This window comes from Garra rufa, chromosome 7, assembly GCF_049309525.1.
Source record: "Garra rufa chromosome 7, GarRuf1.0, whole genome shotgun sequence".
Taxonomy (NCBI): domain Eukaryota; kingdom Metazoa; phylum Chordata; class Actinopteri; order Cypriniformes; family Cyprinidae; genus Garra; species Garra rufa.
Window position 1 is genome coordinate 13,318,573 of NC_133367.1, and position 18,948 is coordinate 13,337,520.

Here is an 18,948-nt window from a genome sequence, read left to right on the forward strand (position 1 = left end):
GTTAATAGCAAAATAATGCCGTTAATAATGAAGTTTAGACAGACCGACAGACAAGCAGACAGACGGAAAGAGTGAGGGAGAGAAACTAAGTGTATGACTTTACCTCTCTCATGTCTGTGTCTCTCAAGGGTGACTGGCAGCATCGTCTCTACTAACAGTTAAACTTTAAGTTCATTTTCTTCAAGACCACGCCGTTGTTTCCTCGCGTGTGAGAGCTGTCATGTCGTTTTTAAGTTGTTAATCGTCAGAGCAGCGCTAACAACATTAGCGCGAATGCTAACGCCAGTGCAAACTAACATTATGTGTGTGCGTCTGTGAGGTGAGTGAGTGAGAGAGGGCGAGAGAAATAGTATGTGCTTTCCGTACATAATAAAACGTAATATAATGTGGAAAAAAACATGGAAATAATCTGTCGTTTTTATCCTGATGTTTACTGTATTTATTAGCTTGGCCAGTGTTATTGTGGGTTTTAGTTATTTTGCTGTTTTGGGCTGTAAGGACCTTTGAAATCGTATGGCGAAGTGATATAGACATGCACTGCGGTCTAAAGCTGCCTGGAACTACGTTCGCCGTGCGTATCCCTGAATATAATGCACACCTCTAGAACGTTCGTCAGCCAATCAGATTCAAGCATTCAACGGCCCTGTAGTATAATTATATATATTCATATACACACACACGTATTTACAGTTTTTGCATAACAGTTACTTATTATATCGGACTATATATAACTTTATGAAAATTAATTTATATGCAATGTTTTACTACAAATCAATTTATTTTCACTGTCTTTAAACTGAGATTTATCCTGTGGCTCCCTCGTGTGGATAATATTAGTATTATGGCCTTCATCTCTGAATCACATTAATATAAATGGCTAATATTTTTTTGGATGATTACAAATGTTTAATGATTACTTTACTGATAATAAAGCCTGTATTAACAATGTGATTTATTTTGTGTGTGCCCCCCTAAAATTTTTTAGCACCAGCCGCCACTGGTTACATCCCTACATGAAATCAAATCACACTGGATGAATCAGCTGAACATACTCAATGAACAAAGAGACCAAAAGGAGAAAATGCCTGTAATGGACAGATGATGTGAAAGAGACTGAATGTTACTTTCAATGCTCCACAATCCGATTAGTTGCATTGACCGTAGGATTTATAAATGGAGTGGTATTCTCATTAGAAGACAAGTCTTGCAAATTATTCCCCTGTAAGAAAACACACATTAACAAAAAGTCAAATAAATGAACAGGACTAATGATTCATTTACGCAATAATACTCAACAAACAGTGCTGTTTTTTAATGTTTGCATGAATGCATGGTAGTTTATTTCCCTACATATTTAACACTGCTTAAAAATTTCTCCACCAAATAATTTTCAGTCTCCACCACACTGTTTGTCTAGAAAATGTTCTGTTACAAAAAGTTTGAAATAGAAAAGGTTTGCATGCCACAGGGTGTGAATTGTGTTATAATATGTCTTAAATTGGTGAGGATTTAAACAGTCTTGTCCTCAGAATAAAGTTGCACTTTGTGGTTTTTTATTATTGTTATTTGATTTATCTGGGAAATATCTGATTTTTTTTTTGTTTTACCCTGGCTTCACTGATGAAGTTTTGCCTTTGTATGAAAAAATAAATAAGAAACAACAGATTCACAACGAACGTGGTTACACCCAGCCCCTTAAGTGAAGTTGGAACATTTTAAATAAATAATTCACAAAAACAATCATAACAACAGTATACGGAAAATATAGTACTATTCTTCACTGTTTTTAATTCTGAATAAAACAGTACAAAAGCAGAAGTGTCTTAAAGAGTACATTATTTTTGGTTTTATGTGTACTCTAAATGAGTACACAGACACATCACATACAGATCTCACAGATCTGAACCATGTGGTATTTGATTGATTGATTTCAGGCAGTCAGATTCGGTGCTCATGGTATCTTACCTGCTGGTTGATTCCATTATTGTTCTGTATCTCTGTTTGAACAATAAGTACAATTAAACATTGATTACTTTGGGTAATTACAACACCAAAATAAGTATTTTCACACCATTTAAAGATTATTTTCACACAATACATACATACGTGCTGTATGTAACACTCACCTTTCCAATTACACATTGTTTACTTTAGTTAATTATAACACAAAATATTTTTTTTTTACATCTTTTAAATAATATTTTCATACAATACATCCCATGCTGTATGTAACACTCACCTGTCCTACTTCGTCTGCGTTTTCGATAGATAAGCACAGCAGCAATCAGCAAATGAGCCACAACCACAACCACAACCACAACAATTCCTTCTACAGCACCTGAAGACAGCCCCGGACCTAGATAAGGACAGACGGTCATTATCCATCCAGTATTTTACAAATGCCTTTAACTTATATTTACATCTTTCTACGTTGGTCATCAGTTGTTGTTTTTTTTAGGAACAACATCAGAGCATCATCACATGCTAAAGCAGCAGTACATCACTGTGAGCTCAACTAATAACAGCTGTGTCACATTGGATTACATTTTGAAAACTGTCCCTTTGACATGCATTTGAACACCTGAACAATATAAATAATATTTTAACACTAGTCAGATCTCACTTTTACACAATACTATTAAGCAACTTATATTTAAACCATTTGGTAAACCATTTAAAAATATATTAAATAATAATATTGGACTGTATTATAAAGCTAGAGGACAAAGGCATTGAATAACTAAATTACACTCACCTATGACAGTTAATACAGCTAATTTTCTGTGAATACTAAAGCTGCCACTGTTGATCTGGAGATGATAAGGTCCATCGTCTGTCGTTCTGATGTTTGTGATGATCAGAGATCCAGTCTGATGATCCAGCTTCAGTCTGTCTTTGAATCTCTCATCACACTGATCATTTTCACAGATTTCACTCTGATCTCCAGTGATTTTAGCGATTAGAATGTAATTAAAATACAACTGCAAATCCTTTGTTTTTATTTCTTCACCAAGCTCTAATGCAACAGATTCTCCCTCCTTCACTGACTTTGTGTTCATTTCATCTCGTTCAGGAACATCTGAAACACAAACCAACAGCTGCCAGAGGATCTTTTGGGAGAAATACAAAGCTCTACAAGAAAATTGATTGATCATAACACAAGAAAAACTAGTAAAAACAAGAACTTCACAAACTCTTTCTAGACTTTGACTAAAAGGCTAAATTTGTCTATACAGTATGTTGAGCTTACATTGTACAAACATCCTGGAGAGCTAAAAAAATTATAATTAAGAAAATAAAAAGATGCAAATAAAGAGATAAGAAGAAAAGGTGATCAATGATGTGTCAGAGATCAGAAATCAAAATCACTGTGTTCTGTTTAATGATACATGTAAAATTGAGCTCTGAATGTCACTGTTATAATAAACATAAATAATCTGTGGCCAAATATTCATTATATAACTCACCATGTACAGAAACACTGAAGATAGTGTCACTATATCTGCCACTGCTGATGATCTGTAGTTGATAAAATCCAGAGTCTGTGGTTCTAATGTTTGTGATGTTCAGAGATCCAGTCTGATGATCAAGCTTCAGTCTGTCTCTGAATCTTTCTTTGCACTCATCATCTGAACAGATTTCTGTCTTATCTCCAATGATTTCAGTGATTTTAGAGTCATCAAAATACCATTTCATCTTTCTTTGTTGATTTACTTCAGTATTAGTGTGTAAAGTGACAGAATCTCCCTCCATCACAGACACATAATGCACTCCATCTGCACCAACATCAGACACATCTGGAGAAGAAAAACAATTCAACATTTAATTCAATAAATATTCTAATATTGTCAAATGAAATTGCATTTTCACATTTGGCTAATTTGAAGTGTTTGTTTCAGAACCTGGTGCATTTTCTCCCACAGTTTAGTTAATTTAGGCATATGGTATTTAATGATTTATAAACAGCATTTAATAGATTATTCTAATAAACCATTTGCAATGGGTTCGTAAAAGGTGCTCTTATTTAGCATGTTTGATCTGAGATTTGCGGAAACTAAACAGCATGTGGTGTGATTCATTGTCCCAAGCAAATGATTTTAAAGATTCAAAATGCTTTATTTCTACCATCACGGATCATAAACCATAATGGGATATGCGTTGCGTTAAAAAAAATAGCAGTCTCTGAATCTGTGGTTGAGCACCTATTAATCTCTTTATTGCTCGTAACACTTTCTGCACTGTGGTATTGTGTCAGAAATGTGGGTATTTGTATCAAATTTGTGTATATAAGACATGTATTAAAAGTAAGTAACAGAGCAACAGAACATAATTGCAGTATTTTTTTGTGATTAGGCTATTGCATTTGTGCAGTTATACTACATGGATTTAGACTACTGTTTTTCATACAAATACCTAAAAACCTTATATTTTTACCATTGTATTGATGTACTATGTTTGTTTTTAACTGTGGTTATCATGATCTAAATCTATGCTACTATGAAAGACCATTGGTTTGCAAACAAACAAGGAAACCAACCAAGACAAAAAAATAAATAAATAAATAAAATAATGTTGATTTAAAACAATATGAAAAAAAAAAAAGTTGTTTTCTACAACTTTAAATTTGAAGTTAAAAGAAATGATTTTATATGTATCGCACAATTATTGATTTGTATTTATTTTTTTTTTTTTTTTTGGCCATACCACCAAGCCCTAGGTTAGATTTCTGAAGGTACATCCCTAGCTTACACACAAAATTAAGTCAAAATTCCCACAGTGGTGAGGATTTAAACATCAGAGTTAAATTATAAATAAAGAAATAAACCTTAAAGATAGTTTGGAGACGCCAGATCCATGCATTTGGTCTTAAAGTGCTCGTGTCATTAATGTTAATTAAAGAGCAAACAAATCAATAAAATAAAATAAGTCACTGTGCTCAAATATGCTGTTGACTTAATGTCTTCAGCCTTAATAAGGATTAGCTAAGCGTACCCATTTAGCCAATGTACCATTTAAGCCCACTTTTAATTTTAATAACTTTTAATTTTAAAGTTAATAACATCAAATTAAAATGAAAACAAGAGAGAGAGAGAGAGAGAGAGAGACAGAGAGAGAGAGAGAGAGAGAGAAAGAGAGAGAGAGAGAGAGAGATCATATTTTCTTTGGTGTTTTAGAAACCTTCAGAAATCCATATTCATATACAAACAGGTAGGGATTCTCCGATCCGATATTAATATCGGGAGTCGGCTTCAATACTGTATACTTCGCCCGATCGGGTATTGTTCATAGAGGGCCGATCCAAATCTGATATTGTGCATATTATTCTGTTACTGTTAAGCCGTATAAAAGCATTATAAAGCACAATAACGATTCCGCTGTGGCAGTCAATAGCCTTCAAACCCTGGTTGCGTTTCGTTTACAACAGTCAGTTCGGTAAAGCTCTCTCCGAGATCATTCTGTGTTCCATTATTATGCTTGATTTGTGAAAAATGTCTATGATTTCACATAAAAGGACTTTATCGTGCCGGAGATCGATGTTGTTTCTAAATTATGTTACTTGCTACATGGTGTCTGTGAGAATAAAACACTGGAGTAACACGGGGGTTTTAAATTTAAAACCATAGACGCCATTTTACCATAGACGGCTGTGACATTGTTGCTTCAACTGCATAATTCTGCACACTGGATGCGCGTTATTTTGTTTAGACTTCAAGTCTTTTTCTTTTCTTCAGAATCATGAGAGATTCGTGATCTCCGATTGATTTAAAAACAATTGTGATTTTCAATTTATCATAATAATGCAGCTTTAGTTTACATGTTTATTACAGCATATAATTCATTGAAATATATATTGAAAAGAAAAGGTGATCAATGATGTGTCAGAGATCAGAAATGGAAATCACTGTGTTCTGATTAATGATACATGTAAAGAGGAGCTCTGAATGTCACTGTTATAATAAACATGAATAATCTGTGGCCAGATATTCATTAAATGACTCACCATGTACAGAAACAATGAAGATCTTGTCAATATAGCTGCCACTGTTGATGATCCGTAGTTGATAAAGTCCAGAGTCTGTGGTTCTGGTGTTTGTGATGGTCAGAGATCCAGTCTGATGATCAATTTTAAGTCTGTTTTTAAATATCCTTTTACACTCATCATCTGAACAGATTTCTGTCTTATCTCCAATGATTTCAGTGATTTCAGAGTCATCAAAATACCATTTCATCTTTCTTTGTTGATTTACTTCAGTATTAGTGTGTAAAGTGACAGAATCTCCCTCCATCACAGACACATAATGCACTCCATCTGCACCAACATCAGACACATCTGGAGAAGAAAAACAATTCAACATTTAATTCAATAAATATTCTAATATTGTCAAATGAAATTGCATTTTCACATTTGGCTAATTTGAAGTGTTTGTTTCAGAACCTGGTGCATTTTCTCCCACAGTTTAGTTAATTTAGGCATATGGTATTTAATGATTTATAAACAGCATTTAATAGATTATTCTAATAAACCATTTGCAATGGGTTCGTAAAAGGTGCACTTATTTAGCATGTTTGATCTGAGATTTGCGGAAACTAAACAGCATGTGGTGTGATTCATTGTCCCAAGCAATTGATTTTAAAGATTCAAAATGCTTTGTTTCTACCATCACGGATCATAAACCATAATGGGATATGCGTTGCGTTAAAAAAAATAGCAGTCTCTGAATCTGTGGTTGAGCACCTATTAATCTCTTTATTGCTCGTAACACTTTCTGCACTGTGGTATTGTGTCAGAAATGTGGGTATTTGTATCAAATTTGTGTATATTATAAGACATGTATTAAAAGTAAGTAACAGAGCAACAGAACATAATTGCAGTATTTTTCTGTGATTAGGCTATTGCATTTGTGCAGTTATACTACATGGATTTAGACTACTGTTTTTCATACAAATACCTAAAAACCTTATAGTTTTATATTTTTACCATTGTATTGATGTACTATGTTTGTTTTTAACTGTGGTTATCATGATCTAAATGTATGCTACTATGAAAGACCATTGGTTTGCAAACAAACAAGGAAACCAACCAAGACAAAAAAATAAAATAATAATAATGTTGATTTAAAACAATATGGAAAAAAAAAACAGAAACAAAGAAAAAAAAATGTGTTATAGAATATTAATGCTCTGTTTTCTACAACTTTAAATTTGAAGTTAAAAGAAATGATTTTATATGTATCGCACAATTATTGATTTTTATTTATTTATTTATTTTTTTGGCCATACCACCAAGCCCTAGGTTAGATTTCTGAAGGTACATCCCTAGCTTACACACAAAATTAAGTCGAAATTCCCACAGTGCTGAGGATTTAAACATCAGACTTAAATTATAAATAAAGAAATAAACCTTAAAGATTGCAAACAGTTTCGAGACAAACATTGGTGATGCCAGATCCATGCATTAGGTCTTAAAGTGCTCGTGTCATTAATGTTAATTAAAGAACAAACAAATCAATAAAATTAAATAAGTCACTCTGCTCAAATATGCGGTTGACTTAATGTCTTCAGCCTTAATAAAGATTAGCTAAGTGTACCCATTTAGCCAATGTACCATTTAAACCCACTTTTAAGTGAGTGAGAGAGAGAGAGCGAGAGAGAGAGAGAGAGAGATCATATTTTATTTGGTGTTTTAGAAACCTTCAGAAATCCACATTCATATACAAACAGGTAGGGATTCTCCGATCCGATATTAATATCGGGAGTCGGCTTCAATACTGTATACTTCGCCCGATCGGGTATTGTTCATAGAGGGCCGACCCAAATCTGATATTGTGCATATTATTCTGTTACTGTTAAGCCGTATAAAAGCATTATAAAGCACAATAACGATTCCGCTGTGGCAGTCAATAGCCTTCAAACCCTGGTTGCGTTTCGTTTACAACAGTCAGTTCGGTAAAGCTCTCTCCGAGATCATTCTGTGTTCCATTATTATGCTTGATTTGTGAAAAATGTCTATGATTTCACATAAAAGGACTTTATCGTGCCGGAGATCAATGTTGTTTCTAAATTATGTTACTTGCTACATGGTGTCTGTGAGAACAAAACACTGGAGTAACACGGGGCTATAAATAGTTTTTAATGCGCACAGTAAATTTAATTTAAAACCATAGATGGCATTTTACCATAGACGGCTGTGACATTGTTGCTTCAACTGCATAATTCTGCACACTGGATGCGCGTTATTTTGTTTAGACTTTAAGTCTTTTTCTTTTCTTCAGAATCATGAGAGATTCGTGATCTCCAATTGATTTAAAAACAATTGTGATTTTCAATTTATCGTAATCATGCAGCTTTAGTTTACATGTTTATTACAGCATATAATTCATGAAATAGAAGTTTAATTTCATAAAGTACATGTTTATATTAAAATGCATATGCATTTTATGTTTAAGTTGAATAAAAATAAAAATTTTCATTGATTATATCTTTTTAAAAAAAAAGTTTAAAAATCTTGTCTTGTTCTCCTGAATCCAGTCTCGTGTCTCATCCCATCTCGTGGGATAAGTGTCTCGTCACACCCCTATAATTTACACTTTTTTTTCATATTTTTTATTTTATTTTTATTTTTAATGAAACAGTCGTTGAGACAGTGTGAAATAATAATTATCAGTTCCAAACACAGAGATATATAATTATAAGTTCATACATAAATGCATTTAAAAAATGCAAAATAAATAATAAAACAGATGCAAACTATAGCCAACACAAGCTAACCGTGAATGAAAAAGCTTAACATTTCTTAACATGGGCTTAATAAAAATTACTATAATGCATAGTCCACAGTATATTTAAATTATATGCATGTGTTTGTAAACATCTTACTTTTTTCAAGGAAAACATTGTCTTTTTTCAGAGGAATCCCTCTAATTACAAACTTTGATCTTTTTAAAGTAAAAGTGTTTAACAGTTCTTTGTGTGCTTTTACCTTACTAACATTTTACCTTACTTAATTATTACAGAGAGGCCTACAAATTACACTGTTTAGCATCATTATATAATAGATGTCTGCTAATGTGTATTAGAGAAAAAAAAAATTTTAAAAAAGAAGAAAAAAAAAGCACCTATGCAAAAATTATAGAGGCATGTCACCTTTACCTTGAGGGGACAGTTAAGAAATAAATAAAAATAAATAACATAAAAATAACTTGTCTGTACAAGTTAAAAGTTTGGAGCGGAGAGAAAGCTGATTTAGAATTTTTTTTTTTTTTTTTTTTTTGCTCTCACTTAATAAATATATTGATGTTTTACCTCTTTAAAATAAATAAATGTTAAAATTTTTGTGAATCAAACACAATAAGGGATTATTTGGAACACATGGAAATTGTGCTGGAGTACCAATTAAGCCCATGCCAGACTTTTGAATTTATTCATAAATATTTTAATTTTATGTTCTAAAATGTACATTAGGGGTGGGCGGTACACCGGTATCATAGTTAACACCGGTGTGGCATTGCGCCACGACATGGATTTTCTAATACCGTCAATACCGTAATAAATCTATTATGTGCCTTGAACGGCTGCATTTACATCAACAATAGCTCATTCTAAATAATAAGGCACTAAAGTTTAATTTGCCTGCGACTGGTTGTCAATTGCATGCGCACATACAGTCAGTGCGTTCACACCAAACGTCAAGCGAGCATGCGCATCCCGTCACTCACTCTAGTTTATCCGCGGGAGGTTTCCCCATCACTCGCGCGAATAACAACACGGCGCGATTGACATGGCGGAGATAAATACGATCGCTGCTTTGTTCCTGTTGTGCAAGTTCTAAATGCACCGAAAAGCCAAACGCCGAAGTGTCTAGGCTCACAGCAAAGTAATGTATCAGAGACATATCTCATACCTCATTCCTTCTATAAACAAAGTGTAGATAGTATAAGTAAGAGATTGATCGCAGTACAGAGAGTGTCGTTGATTATAATAGAGCTTTGTGATATCGCAAACTAAGATGAGGAACAGCTTTTAATAATTTTATGGGAGTTTTTAAATGAGATATTAATTTAATACAGCTGTTAAATAAACGAGACGTTATTATTAAGTGACTTAGATTGTCTGAGAATAACACTATGCCCGATTTTGGTCTGTTTCGTAGTCAAAATTTATTCTGGAACAAGACACACTGCTGTGTTTAAATGAAGATGCGCCATTCTCCAATCAAACACAGCGGTGTTTCCTTTATAAGTGAACATGCGTTTTAAACTAATCTAGTGAAATGATTCAATTTCCCATTCATAATGAGAGTCACTTGAATGAACCATGTGTTCTAACGAATCAAATGAACAATACGATTCAGTAAATAATTTCAGTGTCTTGCCGCCACCTGCTGACAGATCCTTTCAGTTATTGAAATCTTAAATACTTGTGGATTCCAAATTTTATTTTAAAAACACTAATCTCAACATGAATTTATAGATTTAATTGCACTCATGGCACCTCTGAGCCTCATTTTCATGGACGACACTATAAAAATTAAGACAGAAATCTTGCTGATCATTATTACTTGCTGAACTATTACTAGCACTACCTCATAGGGGTTTCAGTTCAATTAACAAATTGACTTGACTGGAGAAGCCACATCTCAGTGGCTCTTATTCATCAGCATTGAAGGGCCTGAGTTGGACCGTTTCAATGGCCAGAAGGTAGTTGAAGTGTTGCACTCACACACAGCAATGGCTTTGAGAGTATCGCTCTAGAACAGAGACAATATTTGTGATCTTCTTAACAAGACCAGGAACATAATACCGTGATATTATACCGGCACCGTTCAAAAGATGAAAAATACCGTGATATAAATTTTAGGTCATATCGCCCACCCCTAATGTACATCAACTAATTAATACATTTTCAAATGAGAGATAAATCTAGCATTTTAACAAACGATTATTCTTATAGACATCAACTGTGAAAAACACCTAAACTAAGATTATGGTGGACTTAATGAGTAAATTTACCCTAATCTATACATATATTTTATACTTGATGACAGTTTCATTTGTATCTTTGTTCTATTGTATTTAATTGTACTATTGCTTATAATTTTGTTCTTTAATGTTTTTTCTGACTGTTTGCATGTCTTTAACAAAAATAAAAAAATACTTTAACAAAAATATTGTTTTAATAAAATAATAAAGTTCGATTTTGTGGTAAAAATATTGACAAGGCAAATAAAATCTGAACCAGATTGAAGAAGTAGAAAAACGCCTTGGTTTTCAGTTGTGTACATAAAGAGTGCCTTTCAAGACCTGTCCCTTTTGTTACATAAAATAAACATAAAATATGTTACGGAAAAATAAAGCAATTTTAAAACTGTCCCAAAAGGAACGTCACTTGGCAAAGTTGACGCCAGTTCAGGTATAAAGGGTAGATGATGGTGTGCAAAGCACCCCTCAAGCTGCATTTTACAGAATCGTGCTAATAAACATGATAAAAGAAGAACTGCCAGGGACAGAAAACAGACTTTGAAATTAAACGCGGTCATGTTAAAACTGCGAAAATAATGTGACCCTAGCATTTTTTTTTAAATATTAGATTCATTAAAAGCTCTCTTTGTTTAGTAGTTTGTTTGACTAGTAGTGGCCCAAAAAAGAGATCATAAACACGTCTTACCAAGCACTGCCACAACGATCCCCAAAATCCCCAAAAAGGGAAAACTCATTTTCACCGGTTTTCGTCTTTACAAAAAATGAAATGGAAATAAAAGCTTCGTGCCTTATTACGCAGCTCTCATTACCCTATGACTCCTAATGTAAATAGGCCTAATCTAAACCGAAAGTAAAGAAACTACCAATGAAATTATTTTTTTCTACACATTAGATTGTTATTAACGTCTACACCTACCCCAACCCAAGCACTTACTCTAATACAACAACCGTATCATTGTTGTACAGTGTGATAAAAAAATAACGTTAGATTGATATGCACACAGTAGCCAGAAATGTATCCCTAGGCTAGCCTAATCGCCTGCTAACTTCCGCACTGTGGTCCAAGTAGGGCTCTTCTTCTTCTTCTTCTGTTAATTTGTTGGCGGGTTGCAATCCAACTGAAAAGGTGCATACCGCCACCTACTGTACTGGAGTGTGAAGATAAATGGAACTCTAAGGGTGTACTCACACTAGGCTGTTTGAACCGTGCCCGAGTGCGTTTGACCACGAAAGCGCGGTTCGTTTGACTAGTGTGAGTGCTCCGAACCGTGCCCGGGCGCGGCTCGTTTAGCCGGCCCTGGCCCGCTTGGAAGAGGTGGGCCAGAGCACGGTTCAGTTGGACTCGGGCGCGGTTCGCATGCAGTGTGCTCTTCCTGAAACCATCGCAACATAATGACGTAAACGTGCTCCGGTGTTGTGCCGAAATCTGTGACTCGTCGAAAACTGTGACCAGGGGTCGCTGTTCAGCAAATATTGGCGCGGGAGCGCGCACACGCTGAAATGGAATGATCATCGTCACAGTGATGCTGTAAAATAAGTTTCATGTTTTAAAGATAAAACGACCATTGGACAAACTAGATATTGTGGCATCGAAATGCTTGCATAGAGAAGACATTAATCATTAATGCTATGCTGTTGTTGTCTGTGTTACTACTATGAATGGTTTCGGTTTAAATAACATTCTCATTAATGGATAGGCTCATTTTTTATTCTTATTTCTTATTAAATGCATACCACTCTGAGATATTAGCCTATAAAGTATGAGTCAATGGATCTGGTCAACTACGAAATATGTGATCTCTTTTTATTTCAAATAACCAATTGTAATATTCAATAAAGTGACTCATGTGATGTGTGACCATCTCCTCTTTTTTATTTTAAAAATCATATAGATCAGATATCGATAAATCTATACTATAGATACAATATAGGGTCACAGAATCTGACAGGTCAAATTAATAGCTACCTCTTTTTATTTTATATTTTTTTAATAAAGTAACTCATGTAATGTGTGACCATCTCACCTTTCTGTTTTATAAAGCATATTAATTAGATATTGAGAAATATGTAGATACAGTAGAGTCACAGAATCTGACAGGTCAAATTCATTGTATTTTGTCTTTTAAATAAAACTGTTAATTTTTCACTTTGCTAATGCTTTGACACTTTATTGAAGTTTTTTTATTGTAATGATTTGTAAAATAACAGTGTTTCTCTGTAGAACATTTAGAGCTTTCATAATCTATAGGTACAATCTGTCAAATAAGGGTTTTACACTGTAAAAAAAAAAAAAAAAAAAAAAAAAAAAAAACGGTCAAACAACTGGCAGCTATAACTGCCAAACAAAAAACATAAAGTAAAAATAAAAATATCCTAATTGAAACAAGAAAAAAAATCTGTAAAATAAAGATGTTTGTCTTTAAAAGCTTTAAATGACAATATCTGTAAAATGATTGTTTTTGCACTTTTTTACCCTTTTTTTTTTACAGTGTACCGAAATATGTGACTCATTATAACTGACTATAATATTCAGTAAAGTGACTAATGTGATGTGACCATCTTCCCTTTCTGTTTTATAATGCATATTGATCATATGTAGAGAAATCTTTAAAAAATGATATGCATTAAGTAAAAATTAGTCCAGAATAGAGCTGCACTACTAATTTTGCACTGCAATAGAAGGGTTAATATTATGAAAATGCACAAGCCTCTAGGTTGGTTATTGGTGAAGGATAGGGTAATTGATTCTCTGTTGTGTTTTATAAGACATTTCTCTGTATCAACAGTTCCAAGTGTACCAAGTTGTACTGTCAACTTTTGTATATAAGTGCTAGTCATAAATTTAACACCAGGCATGCATTAAAAGTATATTTATATTTTTTTGCTTTCTTCTTCGAAAACTAATTCAAAGCAACGGACTGTAATGTACAGAAGAATAAAAACATGGAATGAATTGCCATCGTATATACAGTACATTTTTTTAACAAGTAAAATGTGGTTTAAAAAAAATGTTGAAGAAACATTTAATGGCACAGTACAAAGTGGATTGTTGATGTGGATGTTTTTAAAAGTTAAAGTTTGAATTTCTTTATATATAATATAATAAATGCACACTCCAAAACAAAGCAATACTAAATATTTTAAAGATATATATAAATGTAATTAATCTTGATTAACTATACAATTGTCAGAACGGAGAAAGAGTCTAAAAGAATGAAGAGGATGAATAATTTGGCAGGATTAAATGCATGCTACTGATTTTACTCTATTGTGTATCAGTGATAATACACTAGCATACAATTTGTTTACGTCACATGGCTTATTATTAACACAGTTATGAAAAAAAGAAGAGTCCCATATTCTAGCTATGAATTTGACGTGACAGATACTATGTATCTACATATTTCTCAATGTCTAATTAATATGATTTATAAAACAGAAAGGGTAGATAGTCACACATTACATGAGTTACTTAATTAAAAAATTATAAAATAAAAAAGGTAGCTATTAATTTGACCTGTCAGATTCTGTGACCCTATTGTATCTACAGTATAGATTTCTCAACATCTGATCCATTTGCTTTTTAAAATAAATAAGAGGAGATGGTCACACATCACATTATTATACACATCACTTTATTAAATATTACAATGTGTTATTTGAAATAAAAAGAGATCACATATTTCGGTAGTTGACCAGATCCAGTGACTCATACTACATAGGCTAATATCTCAGAGTGGTATGCATATGTAAAGCACAAACCACTGGGTAATTGAATTATATAATAGTAATAAGAAAAAAAGAGCCTATCCATTAATGAGAATGTTATTTAAACCAAAACCATTCATAGTATTAACACAGACAACAACAGCACAGCATTATAATGATTAATGTCTTCTCTGTGCAAGCATTTCGATGCCACAATATCTAGTTTGTCTAATAGTTGTTATTTCTTTAAAACATGAAACTTATTTTACAGCATCACTGCGACGATGATCATTCCGTTTCAGCGTCGGATTCAACGTGTGCGCGCTCCCGCGCCAATATTTGCTGAACAGCGACCCCTGGTCACAGTTTTCGACGAGTCACAGATTTCGGCACAACAGCGGCACGAATGCTGAAACCCTATGTGAGTGCAGGCCAGAGGGGGAGTGGGGAGGGGGAACAATCGCACTCGAGCCCGGTTCACAGCAACCGTGCCTAGTGTGAGTACACCCTAAGAGGCCTTAAGAGGATCTTATATCCTGTTCCTAAGGCCGCTGTTATTAATGAATTTCATTATAGCTGAAATTGTTCTAGGTAATTCTTTACCCACCTTTAAAATATTACATACTGAATATTCCTTGATTCCCAGATTTTGCATATCTTTTACAAGTTCATTTCTTTCTTGATCATATTTTTTACATTTAATAAATACATGTTCAACTGATTCAATTTCCTGACACTCATTGCATATTCCTGTGTTATGTTTACCAATAATATGAAGAGTTGCATTAAGTTCAGTGTGACCCATTCTTAATCTTGTAAATATGACAAATTCTTGCCTATTTATAAGGTGCTTAACTTTATTTTGTTTTATGTCCTGTTGTATTCTGTAGAAATGTCTTCCGTCTTTACATGAATCCCATTGTTTTTGCCATTTACTCATACACGCTTGTTTGGCTAGTGACTTCCCTTCTTCCCTACTTAGGGTTATTACTATGTTAATAGGTTCTATGTGAAGAGCTTCTTTGGCCATTTTGTCCACCCTCTCATTTCCCTGTATCCCCATATGTGCTGGTACCCATAAAAACTGTATTTCCTTCCCCAAGTGGTTAAGTCTGTGTAAGATAATCATTATTTCTGTAAGTATGTCTTTCCTACTTGATTAAAAATTGTTTAAACTAATAAGTGATGCCATAGAATCTGAACAGATTAAAATATTTCCCTCTGAGTTTGTTGTCTTCTCCTCACACCATTCTAGTGCCATCTGAATGGCGACTAATTCTGCAGTATATACTGAGGCTGCATCGGTCAATCTTTCCATTTCTGTATTTTGGTACATGGAATGCTGCACCCGTTTTCCCTATCTCTGGATTTTTTGATCCATCTGTATATACCTGCAAAAATCCTGAGTAAGCTGTGTTCATGTATTCTAATATTTCATACTTGATTTGCCCTACAACCTCTCCTTTCTGTATTCTGTTATGTATTGTCAAGTCTATTCTTGGTTCTCTTAAAATCCAAGGTGGTATTGGAGATATCACTACTGTTGGAGAAAATTTTTCTGAATTTATTTTCATTTCTCTAGCCCATTCCTGTGCCTTCCACGCACACCCTGACCCTGGAAAGTTTGTAGTTTCCCAACTGTCTTCAATAATTTCCTGAGCCAAATGATTCTTATGTCCTTTCAGATTTATGTAATATGCCATAGATAATTTTTGCCGCCGGATGCTTAGAGGCATTTCTGCAAGCTCTACCTGCATTGCTGCTGCAGGTGTTGATTTAGCAGCTCCTAAAATGCATCTTAAAGCTCTATTCTGAATTCCATCTAATTTCTTAAGCAATGACCTTGATGCAGATCCGTATACAACACATCCATAATCTAATGTAGAGCGAAGTAAAGCATAATAGATTTCCATCAAAGATTGCTTACTTGCTCCCCACTCTTGTCCTACTAAGCACCTCATTAAATTTAGCACTTTATTGCATTTCTTTTCTAAATATTCCAAATGTACTTTCCATGTCAGTTTACAATCCATCCATAATCCTAAGTATTTAAATTCCTTAACTTTTTCCAGAGGCTGGTTATATTAATACAACTGTATATCTGGATCTATTTTCTTCCGAGTGGAAAACTGACAACACGATTTGCTTACCGACAGTTTAAAGCCCCATTCTAGTGACCATTTTTCAACTCTTACTATTGCTTTTTGCATATTTTGTACTATAAACTTTATATTTCGTCCTCTTTTCCACACCACTCCATCATCTGCGTACAGTGCTTTATTAATATCCTGATTGATTCCATTAAAAATGTCATTAATCATAATATTAAAAAAGAGTGGACTAATTGCGCTTCCCTGAGGAGTACCATTTTCCACACTGACCATATAATACCATGTAATTTAATTAATAGCCCTTCCTTCCACATCATGTCGTATGCCTTTTCAATATCAAAATATACTGCTATCAGAACTTCTTTCATAACCATTGCCTTTTTAATGTCAGTTTCTAGTCTAATTAAAGCATCCATGGTCGAATGACCAGGGCGAAATCCATGTTGATATGGAGCTATTAATTGTTTCCTCTCTAAAACATAATACAGTCGATTTGCAATCATTCTTTCCATCAACTTGCATAAATTAGATGTCAGTGCAATGGGTCTATAGCTGCCTGCTGCTGCTGGGTCTTTTCCAGGTTTAGCTATAGGAATTATTATAGCGTGTTTCCATTCCCTTGGCAATTTACCTTCCATCCATACCTTATTAAACAAATCCAATATTACTTTAATCACTTCTTCATCAGCATGTTTAATCATAATATAGCACACTCTATCTTTTCCTGGAGCTTTATGTTTAACCTGATTTAATACTCTTTTTAGTTCTACCATCTGGAATGTACTGTCTAATGCTGAATGTCTAATAGGTTTCTGCTTATATACATCTTTATTCTGATCTAGTATTTCCTTTCTTCGTTTCTTATATTGCTCATTTAAGTTTGCATTACTATGTACTGTTTTAAAAGTTTCTACTAACAGATCAGCCTTCCCTTCTTCTGTTACTATTTGTTTCCCTTCTATTAAAACAGGAATATTATTGAATCGATACACACCATTCATCTTCTTTAACATACTCCACCCTCCTCAACTGGTGTGGAGTGTGGATCAAGATGACAAACTTTTTATATTCTCTCCCACAAATTAGATTTTTTTGAGAAACTGGAAAAAAAAACTATAACACTAATTTCTCGGGTTATTTTGCAAAATATATTTTGGTATAAATTGCATTTTTATTTTCCCTAAATTATGAATTAGCATCTATTCAGTCTCAGACTTCAATCTTGAAAGTCATATTTCCGACAATGCACTATAACATGTTCCACTGTTTCCTCTTGCCCACAAAATTCATACCCATTTTTTAAAACAAATGTTTACCCATTTTATAAAGTGTACTATTTAATATTGTGTGTCCAAATCTCATCCCTGATATTCCTGTTTCATCTGTTTTTCCTTGCACTTCTCATCTCTCCCACTTTCTTTTGAATTCTATAAAATCATTGAACTTTTTTTCTCCTTATCCCATTGTTTTTGCCACCTTTCCTTCAGTTCACAATTAATTTAGAGTCATTGTTTTTAACCGCTTCTCTAGAGACTTGAAACTTGGTCTGATGATAGAGCAAAAATCGAGGAGAACCTGACAAAGACACATTTCAATTTCGGTATGCAAATTTTTCCGCCATTTTGAAATTTGTCCAAAACCTACTTTTGTGAACTAGTCCTAGGGTTTTCACCCGATCAAAACCAAACCATTGCAGAAATATTCTCTGGACACTGAATATCAAAAATTATCCAAAAAAGTGGAACTTTTCGCTCACGGTCGCAAAGGGCCACCAAAACGTTTGAAAGTGACGGGGCACCAAAACGTTTGAAAGTGACGGGGCCACTTTTACCAAAATGGCTATAACTTTTGAATGGAATGAGATATCTTCACCAAACTTGGTGCACATGTGTATAAGCTTAATCTTTGGTCAAATCCCCAAAAAATTAGCTTGACCACTTGGTGGCGCTATAAGAAAAAAAAAACATATTAACGGCTATCATGCACAGCCGTTAGTCCAATCGACTTGAAAATTGTATGCAGTGTCTTGGACCAAAGGGGCACAAGTGTCTATGAGGACATTGGCGTATCTAAAAAAAACATGGCCGCCATTGGCCAATGAAGTTGGGCATGTTCGAATCATGGCCCTAAAGGTCTGTAGGAATTTTGGG

General features: G+C 33.9%; 1 protein-coding gene across 1 annotated transcript; it reads right to left on the reverse strand.

The window, feature by feature from the left end:
* Positions 1-1,016: 1,016 nt before the first annotated feature.
* On the reverse strand, positions 1,017-6,326 carry LOC141339204 (uncharacterized). The gene is made up of 5 exons (XM_073844830.1): positions 6,002-6,326; positions 2,756-3,079; positions 2,240-2,356; positions 1,966-1,997; positions 1,017-1,219 (listed from the first exon to the last, which is right to left on the reverse strand). The coding sequence occupies exons 1-5, from the start codon at positions 6,285-6,287 to the stop codon at positions 1,127-1,129; spliced, it is 852 nt and encodes a 283-aa protein (XP_073700931.1). The 5' UTR covers positions 6,288-6,326; the 3' UTR covers positions 1,017-1,126.
* Positions 6,327-18,948: the final 12,622 nt, after the last annotated feature.

Coding starts and splice junctions, on each gene's coding strand:
- LOC141339204 (XM_073844830.1), bottom strand. CDS start 6,287: ATGGAGGGAGATTCTGTCACTTTACACACTAATACTGAAGTAAATCAA. Junction 2,357..2,755: donor AGCTGTATTAACTGTCATAG/GTGAGTGTAATT, acceptor GTCCTTATCTAG/GTCCGGGGCTGTCTTCAGGT. Junction 1,220..1,965: donor ATAATGGAATCAACCAGCAG/GTAAGATACCAT, acceptor GTTTTCTTACAG/GGGAATAATTTGCAAGACTT.